The sequence below is a fragment of the Coffea arabica genome, chromosome 4c (assembly GCF_036785885.1).
Source record: "Coffea arabica cultivar ET-39 chromosome 4c, Coffea Arabica ET-39 HiFi, whole genome shotgun sequence".
NCBI lineage: Eukaryota > Viridiplantae > Streptophyta > Magnoliopsida > Gentianales > Rubiaceae > Coffea > Coffea arabica.
Genome location: NC_092316.1, coordinates 7,789,404 through 7,800,202, shown reverse-complemented (window position 1 = coordinate 7,800,202; position 10,799 = coordinate 7,789,404). Strand labels below are relative to the sequence as shown.

General features: G+C 36.5%; 2 protein-coding genes across 7 annotated transcripts; one reads left to right on the top strand and one right to left on the bottom strand.

Moving 5' to 3' along the window:
• Positions 1-944: 944 nt before the first annotated feature.
• Positions 945-4,423, bottom strand: LOC140005213 (beta-amyrin 28-monooxygenase-like). 3 transcript variants are annotated; one of them, XM_072045818.1, is made up of 3 exons: positions 4,075-4,423; positions 1,725-2,909; positions 945-1,589 (listed from the first exon to the last, which is right to left on the bottom strand). In XM_072045818.1, exons 2-3 carry the CDS (start codon positions 2,722-2,724, stop codon positions 1,087-1,089), a joined length of 1,503 nt encoding a protein of 500 aa, XP_071901919.1. In that variant the 5' UTR covers positions 2,725-2,909; positions 4,075-4,423; the 3' UTR covers positions 945-1,086. The 3 variants fall into 3 exon arrangements, with proteins under 3 accessions (XP_071901919.1, XP_071901920.1, XP_071901921.1); XM_072045819.1 differs by having other exon boundaries at positions 1,725-2,897; XM_072045820.1 differs by having other exon boundaries at positions 1,725-2,646; positions 4,075-4,422.
• Positions 4,424-5,486: 1,063 nt separating this feature from the next.
• Positions 5,487-10,692, top strand: LOC113742042 (TITAN-like protein). 4 transcript variants are annotated; one of them, XM_027269734.2, is made up of 7 exons: positions 5,487-5,918; positions 6,022-6,148; positions 6,533-6,836; positions 6,921-6,997; positions 8,314-8,392; positions 8,652-9,046; positions 10,317-10,692. In XM_027269734.2, exons 1-7 carry the CDS (start codon positions 5,581-5,583, stop codon positions 10,338-10,340), a joined length of 1,344 nt encoding a protein of 447 aa, XP_027125535.2. In that variant the 5' UTR covers positions 5,487-5,580; the 3' UTR covers positions 10,341-10,692. The 4 variants fall into 4 exon arrangements, with proteins under 4 accessions (XP_027125535.2, XP_027125533.2, XP_027125536.2 ...); XM_027269732.2 differs by having other exon boundaries at positions 8,619-9,046; XM_027269735.2 differs by having other exon boundaries at positions 5,488-5,918; positions 8,317-8,392.
• Positions 10,693-10,799: the final 107 nt, after the last annotated feature.

The window sequence follows — 10,799 nt, the reverse complement described above, 5'->3', positions numbered from 1 at the left end:
ATCAGTGGTGAAAATGTTGGAGGGAAAAGGAGTGGAACTTGTTGGAGCGAAAATCAGTGGTGAAAATGCTTTTACTTTGTCCCAGGAAAGAGATTATAGTGCCCTTGATATTTAGTCGCGCGTCTCACGAGATGATGCTTTCCGTCAATTTTAACTGCTGGATTTGACAGAAGAACCACAAATATGCTATTTTATTAGATTGAGGGCCAAACTTTTACCGTTAATTGTTGGAGGGTTAAAACTTTACCTGGGAAAGAGTTGGAGGGCCATTGGACTCTTTTCCCTTATTTCTTAAAAAATATGTTTATTCCATCAAATTCAAGGATTGATTTTCCATCCCAAGAAATCTTTTATAAACCACTCTGGGCTCTGGGCAAATCTTGACACGCTAACCAATGTTGGAAGCCCACACGGGATTTCAGTGGTTCTCAATGCCATGCTGCACTGATGGCATTTGGGAGCTACAACTTCAGACCAACCTTGGGCCTAAATTCTGGGCCTTTCCAGCACGAGTCGATAGACAAACGTACCAGTGTGTGTGTGTGTGTGTTTTTTTTTTTTTTTTTTATCTCCAAATTTTTTTTAAGAAAGACATCAAAACAAAAAGGGTGAGAACCACACGCTCTGTGCTAACATATTCTGAATATATATATATATATATATATATATATATATATATATATATATATGATTAATTGTTTTCAATGTATATTCAACATTTATACAAACATGTATCTCAAATAACATATTTATCAGATTTTTAAAAAAAAAAACTGTATACATATTACAGGACGACGACGAATTTTTTTTTTTTTTTTGTGAAGTGACCACGTGTGGTATCCTGAATCACCAGACTAATCCACACCAACCTGTCCAAGCCGTATGGGTTATTGCATCGGGGATTCCATCCTTAGCAGTGGTACCTAACTAAGCTACTACCACCAGACCTAAGCCCCGGGGGCATAGTACGATGAAGAATGCAAAAGAAATAATCTGGAATACACTGCTTAAAAGATAAAACGATAAAAAAAAACAAAAACTTGGATGCTTAATTATTCCGGCCTCAATCCGTTAAGTTGGAAGTAATTAAGATGATGATGCAGGCTGCAAACGTATGGGAAGTCCTTTTTCTGGGGTAGGCATCATGTCACCGGTGATCTTTTCATCAGGGAACAAAACCTCCCATTTGTAGTTCTTGACCACATTGTGGACGAATGCTAATATAGCCAATCTAGCATACTCTTTTCCGGGGCACAATCTTGGTCCACCACCAAACGGAACATAGGTATATGCTGCAACACCTCTGCCTTCTCCACTTGAATCATACCTCGAAGGATCGAACTTCTCAGGATCCTTGAAGTATGCTGGGTTCATGTTAGTGGTGCTTACTGTCCAGTACACCTTCCATCCTTTTGGAATGGTGTAACCAGCGTAGGTAAAATCGGTTAGAACTTCCCTGAATGTTCCCTGAAGGGGTGGAGTTAGTCTCATTGTCTCGCAAATGACGGTCCAGGAGTACTTCATTTTCTGCATATCTTCCCATTCCAAGAACTCTCCCGGCTTCTTTGAGGCTGCTATCTCCATTTGCTCTGCACGTAGAAGTTACTGTGTAAACACAACATTGGTGAAGAAAATATAGGCTAAATATGCACTTGAGCATCTATTTGATTACAAATGAATTGTTTGGAAAACGATTGTCGTGATGAGCCAAGGATATCCATTACCTGCTCTGATCTTGCTGTAGATATCGGGTCTTTCTCCAACATATTTCATCAAGAAAGTTATGGTGGTGGCAACCGTGCTGTACCCTGCGGTAATCAAGCCCATGATCTTATCAGCAATCTCAGCCTCAGGCATTCTTTTTCCAGTTGCATCAGTGACAACAATCATGTGAGACAGTATGTCCTGCATTGGCTTCCCTGCTGCCATTGCTTCTTTCTTCTCCTTGATCACGTCCAGGAGCTCCTTCCTAATTGCTGCTGCAGCCTGGTTCGCGCGATTGAATATCGTTCCTGGAAAATTCACCATGATCGAATGCATCCCTACTGTTACATCATCGAAATGATCCACGAGCCTCGCAATTCGCTCTGGATTGTCCGTGCCTAAGAAAAATTTGCAAGAAATTGTCAAAGTTACAGTCTTGGCCAGGGGGAAGACCTTCACTTCATCTTTTCCTTCCAAATGAGTTTGCAAAAGATGCCGGGTGATGGATTCAATTTTCCCCAAAAATCGAGCCAATGCTTCAGGTTTCAGAAATCCAGGCTGTCTTATGACTTTAGTCTCTTCATCGATTCGTGGCTTTCTTTGATCCGCAGCAACAGGAGTAGAAGGAGGAGGACGCGGTGGCAGGGTGGCGCCGGCGCCCGCTTTAGTCTGGTATGAACGGAATAGCCTTTGGGTGGGATGTGGTCGAAATGCAGTGAAGAGCTTTTGCTCATTAGAAAAGAGAAATTTATGACCATTTGGACCACAAATGACTGCTGTTTTTTCTCCGAGAATTTTAGTCTTGAAGATGTCAGGGGAATACTTCTTCATCCTGTCTCCAACAAACTTTTCAGGCTTCCCGAACAAGAATTCCATCGTTTCGCCGATAATTGGCCATCCAAAGCTCCCTGGTGGAAGCTTGATGTCGGTTTCTGACTCAGGCTTGAAAAAGGCAAATGCAGAAAGAGCAATAGTGAAAACAACAATGACTACTGAGACAGATAGAGCTACAATCTCCATGGTTAATGCCCCTTTAGTAACTGATGCAAATAGAAGCAGAATGCTTTGTGGTTTACAGCTTAATGGGACAAGAATGTTGTGGTCTATTTATACAAGTGCTGTTGGACTTGGATCAGTATCTTCCTTGATGCAGGAATCCGGCAAAGTAAATCAACCAATCAGCTGACGTTCGCCTGGAGTATTGACTTGATAAAGAAACACAGAAGAAGTCTCAAGAACCAAAAGTCCAGGTAGAGCGGCTATTTGTTAAGTGTCTACTTAATTCACAAGAATTTGTAAGACTTGGATGACTAATAGTAGTAATTTGAAATCGCCTGAGGTCATCAAGAACAAGTCTTTACTCCAATGCTCACTTCTTAATGCATTTGTTCTCGACAAACAAATTTTACACCACAATCTAGATCTATATCTATGTAAATTACAGAAGGGGTTTTTGGTTAGAAGCCATTCCAGACCTTTAAACTCTCAATTCCCATTTTTGTAGATTTTCTGTTTATCGTAATTTCTAAAATGTAATGAGTTGATTTCAAAATCTTGATTGTAGGCTAATATTCTCATCATTTCAAAATTTAAATTATTTCCAAACTCTCAATTCCTTTTTTTTTTTTTGTTGATTTTCTATTTATTTTAATTCCCAAAATTTAATGAGTTGATTTCAAAATCTTGATTGTAGTCTATATTCTCATCATTTCAAAACTTAAATTAATTATTTTGCCAGCTAAACAAATCTATATCTATCTATGTCTATATCTATACTATCGATACTATATTACTATTCACCAGTTGATATGTTCTAGAAGACTTCCAATAATATGAAATGTGTTATTTTTCAAGATTTTTGAATTATTTATTCTATAAAAAGTTTGATTAATGTTATCTAATACTTATCTGTTGGTTTAGTTGAAATGTTCAAATTTGATGGGAAAAATCACAATTAAACTAACTTGTCCATAAGCCTCCCTAAAGTTTCCTAATATTAATAGTTTGGTTTGGATGTGTTTTATAATTTTTTTTTTGAATGCTCCAAAAATGTTAAACTCATCACTTGACATTCTCCAATAGTAAACATGTTATGTTATATATGTCCAATTTTCATATAATTTCGCTATCCAAATTCTAATATAATAATTTTCATTATTTGAATTCTAATCTAATTTGCTTTCTCATATTCAACAAACTAATTAAGGTCTATCCAAACTTTTTCCTAATCCACTTTTAAATTTAACAAAGCATATGTTAAATGATAAATACAATACAGTGAAGATAAACTTGTCTGGAACCAGTCCAACAATTACAGTAAAAAATATATAAATATCAAGGAGGCACGCCACAATTTACACCACAGTTTACCTTTGTCAAATCCAAAGGGTTTCCTCAGAACTGCTATGCAGCTCCCTCTTTTTGCCAACTTCTGATCGAGACGAATTGATGATCACTGAGAGCAAAGCCAAAGGAATCTCATAATAATATACAGCCCCTTCCTTTTCCCTCTCTCTCTCTATCTCTCTCTGGTCTTTCTTCTCTCCCTGGCCTCTTTCCAAAATCATATCGACCTTAGCCCACTTTTCCAATGATTGTTTCACAAGTGGAATCATTAGTCATTTACTATAGAATTCTTGAGCCGTACCAATTGTATGTACGTATAAGAGTGCGTTTTGTTTTGGTCAAACTCATTTTTGAATCTCAACTATTTCATCTGGGCTGTTGTTGGTGTATTGATTTTTAAACATCTGGCTTAGGTATACAAACATGTAGCATTGGGTACAATATGTTTGGATTGTGATTTTTTATAAAAAATTTTTTTAATGTGTTTCATCAACATATTTTTCAATCATTTTTTTTTCACATATATCAAATTGTTACAGTATATATATATATTTTTAATATAAAAATGTCTAGAAATAACAATCCAAACTGGAGTTTTTTGAATAGAGGTCCCGCCTTATTATCAACCATTTCTGATTGTATAAAGAGTTGATTTTAGAAAATTAGAATAAAAAGTATAAAAAATAGATGCTTCTGACCACTGCTACAAAGTACAAACCAGGTCAAGTTCGAGTCAGACCACCGGGCAGGAAGTTATGTGCATTTTGCACAGTGCATAACTTTGTTTGCACATGATGTTTAATAACGTGTAATTTTATAATAAAATTTTGTAGATCCCACGTATATTAAATAATGAGGAATAATGAGGAAATGATTTTTTGTGCGACCAAACAACTAAAATGTGAATTCTTTTCATGAGTAAGAAAATCGCTTCACTCCTTATTCTTCATTTTGTTGGTTTTTATGATTTAATGTTAATTTTAAACCTTACAAGAGCAAATTAAAAAAAAGGGTAGGACTACTACAACTTTGTCCATAAGGCTCATTTTCATTATTTTTTCACCTAATCATTCATTTTGATTTTGGATATATTATTCGTCTTTTAATAATTAGTTTTTTTGTCGATATCCTAAATTGCTTTTATACATACTTTATATTTTTTATAGTTAAAAAAATTTAAAATCTAAAATCTAAAATCTAAAATCTAAAATCTATGGAGGAGTAGTTTTAACTAATTTTGATTATTCTCCATAATTAACGCACTTGGAATTTGTAAAACAATGAGAAATGCCCCGCTTGACCAAAATAGTTTTCCTCCGGTTTTTATTTGGGCCCAACTTGGGCTTGGAGGAGCCTGGTCTAACAGGCCCAACCGACAGTCCCCAGTTAAAGTCGTAACAGTCCTTCTGCCTTCGAAACCACGTGTTTAAAATGGAATCTAAAAGGCGGGACTTAAATGGATTGTCGCATAAGAAACAGGGGCAAGGCAGCATCCTCCATCTTCTTCCTCCTGCTCTGTCTCCTACAGTAATGCCCATACAAAACCCTAACCCTAATAAAAAGAAGAAAAAGCATAGCAATCAGGATGATGATGAAGACGACACTGTTCAGGGAAAGCAACAAACTCAATTCGAATTTTGTAAGGTGTGCAGATTGAATCACAATCAAGGCCGGCGCCACATTTATTTTCCCAACCACAAGAAGGCTCTTTCTTCATTCCTCTATCGTTTCCAATCCAAGTTCAAGAACGACGTGGCTTTTTACCTTAAAAAGCCTATGCCTCTTCGTCCTGAACACGCCGCCCTCAACCGCCTCTGGTGCGTCTTCTGCGACTTTGATATTCTCGAATACGACAGCTCCTTTGCTTGGTAATCACTTTCTGTTCATCTAATTTAAGCTGATTTTTGTCCTAATTATTTTTAATTAATGGAAAATGATTAATTGCGGGGGAATGTTTCATTCATTAAGCAGTGGCAACGCCATCGCGCATTTGGCAAGTGCAGAGCATTTAAAGGGACTGAAGAGTTTTTTGTGGAAATATGGAGGTGGAATGGACCGCATGGATTCGTTTCGGATTTCTGAGTCTGATTTTACTAAGGTGGCTTTGCCTGATTTTCTTCCTTTTGTTTTGGGCAGAATTATGTACTTTGCTTTAGGCTTCAAATCCTGTATTTATCTGTAATTTGTATGTCTATGTAGGAGAACACTTTTTTTTCAAATCAAAATGGCATAAAAATTATTTAGAAATATAACAATAAATCTAGCAAAATTGATGAGTGCTTTTTTGATCGTAAAAGATGACACCCCTAGTGTTTCTCATTAGGGGAAACCATATATTCATTGCCGTTGGAGTAATTTTATGGAAGTTGAACAGTATCTACATTATCATTTGACATTTGTACTAAAAACTAGAAGTGACATTTTGTTCCTTTTGTGGCTTAACCATGGGTTGATCATTTTTTTCACTTATTCACAAATGCAGTGGGAGAAGAAGTGCAAGTTGTTGAAGAGTGAGGCTGCTGGTGGAGGATCTCATGGATCTTTAATTGGACCACTGAATGATATCCACAATGAATCAAAATCTGAATATGTAAACAGTTTTGACAAAAATAAATTAGATTGTTTAACTTCTGATGTTAAATGTTCAAATAGTGTTGTGCCTTTACAAGATCATACAATTGAGAGATCTCAGATATCACATTCAAAAATATGTACAGTTGGACCTCAAATACTTCATGCGGGTACAGGTGTTGGCTTAGGTGCACGGACTCCAAATGGGTTACCAGGTTTTTGGTTCTCATCATTTTTCCAATTTCAATCAGGGAAAGAATTGGTGGTTTAATTAACTGATATGGCGCATCTTGACCCAGGTTTTTTTGGTAATCAACATTATACGCATTCTGTACCCAAGGAAGGTCCAGCTTACAGCTGTCCCAATGATGGAAAAGTAAGTCTTTTTCAGAAGTATTTGCTCATTTCTTTGTTTTTTTTTTGGTCAATTTCTATGCTTTCTTTTCGAACTTTTTATCTACAACATTAAGGTTTTTTTTTTTCACCCTTAATTTCCAAACAATGTTATGACTTTTGTGATAAATAAAATGATACAGTAAACTATTTTGATGCTAGACATCATATACATATTGATGTTAGTTTCCTGTACATAACTCTTGTGTGCACTAATCTGATTTTGGTGTTGTGAAAAGGATTTTGTCTTGAAACTTCTGTTCAACCGTTCCCTCACTTTAATGCTTATGAGGTTTTAAGTTCATGCACACGTTCGTTAGTCAAGCTTGAGGACAATGTAACAGTGATATTAAGTGGGATAAAGAGTGACTTTCTAGGAAAAAAGGTGCTGAAATTTGAAGATTGAAAAGTTCAGGAGTGGCACAAGGAGGGAGAAATTGTGCTTCACATTGCTGCTGTGATTATGCTAGCCAAGTGCAAACCTTTTGATTACGGGGGTTGAGATTTTGAATAGAAGAACCTTATATGTTTTGCCCAGTATGCTTTTAGAATTGAGTACTAAGATGCAGGGTGAGTTTGCATCAAATATGAGGCTGTTGAAGCATTAAGTTTCACTTAATATTCTATGAGCAAATTTCTGAACAGTTCTTAGGGAAGGTTTGATGAAATTGGAAGGTAACTAACTTTTGAAGAATGAGAAGTTCAAGGAATAAGTGAAATAGGTGAAAATTTCTTTTAGGTCACAAAAGGGCTGGACATGCACTTCATTTTGGTGTGAAATGCTGGCAGAATAACTTTGGCAGTTTCTCTTAATGTTTTTCTAGTTTAAGAACCAAGACATTGGGTGGTTGAGCACTCATATTGAAGGCACACAAACATGAGGAGTGAAACAGTAATTTCTTATCTTAATGACAAGTATACCACAACATTACTTTAATTGTCAAAATTGCTTGAAAAACCGGTATATCACATCAACAAGACTTGAATGACTAAACGTAGTATGATTTGACATGTTATGTACGTTGTAATGTTGGGGAGAGAGGAAGACTGGAAGTTGTGTTGTAAACCTGTGTTCTTCTGATGTAGTGCTTTACACCTGTTATTGTTATTTGCCTGTTATGCCTCAAGAATAGGAAATAAAAACTGGGAAGATGTTAACTTGCAATTGTTACTTGTCATATTGTGTTTGCATTTCTTGATTGAAATGTCAGCATGAGGCTGTTTATTGTTTCCTTCTGTTGGGTTTTGATTTTCTCATATTAAAGGTAGCGAGATGTAATGTAATCGACCTGCATGTAGCAGGTCTATCCTTACGAAGGAATTGCAATTGGAGATGGGCATTCTCAAGGGACCTCCAGTGAAGAGAGCAGATTACAGAGTAACATTTCTCTAACAGTTCCTCTTTTATTTTTGTGTTCTTTTCAGTTTGTTTTTTGTTGACATGTTCCATGCCATAAATGGGAAGCATTTTTTTTTTGGTATGATACATTGGTGCTCATCCTTGGTCTTCATTGTTTGCCAATTTTATGATGGCTTTGAAGGTGATAATTTTTTTTTTAATTTTGATTGATCGATGTCTTTTGACAAAGTTTCTTGATTATTAGGTTTGCAAAATCTCACTCAAATCTCTTCTTCAGCACAAGAAAATGGTGGAGGAAATGTTCATTCTGGAGCACCTCCTCCTTGGTTCAGTGCCGCCGAGAAAATTCAACTAGACAACAAATTGAACCAAGGATTAGGTGATCTTGTCTCTTCTCTTGGTGAGCAAATGAAGACCTCAAAATTAAACCCAAAAAGGGTTGGAGCTGCCTGGGCAGAGAGAAGGAAGATAGAACTGGAATTGGAGAAAAGAGGTGAGCTTGTAAGACACGATTTTGGTGCTGATTGGCTACCCAATTTCGGCAGAGTGTGGCAGTCAGGAAGCAGGAAAGATTCTAGAAAAGAATTTTTGGGGGAGAACAAGACATGGCGCAAAGTTGACAGTCAAATAGAGAAGCCAAGTCAATTGCAGCCTTACATCAGCAAAAGAATGGTAAGTTTGACTTCACATATTATTGTGTTGTTTGGTTGATTTATAATGTGGAATTTTATAGTCCTCTTAGGTGTTCATATGTCTCTTAGACCTGCTCCATGAATGATTTCTGGTACCTTCTTAGAGAATAAAATTGAGCTATCCATCTGTAGGCTGAAAAGCAAAATAAAACTTGTTTTGAATGTGCTGCCTATTCTTCTCCGGCTGCTACTATTGCCTGTAATAACAAATCTCACAATTCTTAATTTAACGTATGATTACCCTGATTGCTTGTTTTCAATTTTCAAAAGGTGGGGCATGAGAGTCTGGAACAGCATGAGGTTGTTGGGGCTAACAACTTGCTAATTTTTATATCATGGTGTTACTCGTACCTTTGACTGTTTTGAGTGTTAATTACAAGGTTAGATGGATAATGGTGGGATGGTATATAATATTATGGAGCTGCATGGTTAGTTGACTGATAATTATTGCATTTCTTTTGGTATTTTCTTTTCTTTAGCTTTAATGCAATTGCAGAAATAAAGGCCATGCCAAAGAGTTTAATCATTAAAACGAAATTTGGTTTCAGTTTGCAGCTTTGGATTCATATATCTTTGTAGCCCTTATCTTGTTAGTTTTATTCGAACTTGTTAAACTAATTCCTCTGTGATTCTTTATAAAGACTTGCATATACAACGTTTCACTTTCAGCACCGTTGACTTTCATCACCTGTTGTATGCATACTTCCATATCATTAGGATTTTCTTTGACTTGGATACCTATTGTGACCTGGTCTGCTATGAGGGGAACCATATTTCAGCTTTCTGCTTTTGTTACATTAAGAGTCAATGGTGCATGTAATAAAATAAAATGGAAAGAATTGGAGCCTAATGCTATATAGTTTGTAAGATCCACCTGCTATTAAGACTCCACCAAAGAAAAGATTACTTCAGAATTGTAAATCACTTTTTGAAGCCGTAAGTTGGCAAACTTCTGTTTGCTTGTTGCTATTGTAGTACCTATCAGTGGTCGATTTTGTAAAGCAATTGACACAGGATCCAAGAAGGTTTGCCATATTGGTTTTTCTATTACTTGATAACATTTTCATGCACTCAGGTAAAGTAACTGCACTTTTACTTTTCGCATGTATGAGGTTTCAAGTGATGTGTTACGAGGGTCGGTTGCTATTGGATTGGACAGTGGGCTCTTTACCAGTGTTGCATACATACTAATATAGGCCTGCTTCATCACTCAGCTCTTCTGACCAACTCTTTGCTTTGCAATTTTGCAGCGGACAGAAAATACTGCTGAGTGAAGCATTTCTGGCGCACTTCATGATGCTATTGATAGCAAAAGTAGAATCACTAATGACAGCGGCATAGTAGGTAGCTATGTGAATTTTTGGGTTAGACAGACACAGCCAGTGTGCAGTAATATGATTGTTCTGTTACACAGCGGGACGGACATAAGAAAAATGAGCAATGTATGTATGTATGTCTGTATCACCAATCGATATCTATGTTGACTTGCTGGGCCACGAAGTGTTGGAAGTATTGACCATTGAAGGTGGAAAAATGTTCGCTATAGATCCTTGAACGGCACTAGCGGTTTGTCAATATAATTTTGTTTCTCTAAGTTAACAAAAAATTGTCTATTGGCAAGTAAAAGATGTCCAAATGTACTTCCTCTCCTCTGGAGAAATCTTCAAATCTATCTTTATTAAAATTAAATTAAGCAACAATGATACAAGACTCTCTATCTGAAGACAGCACAT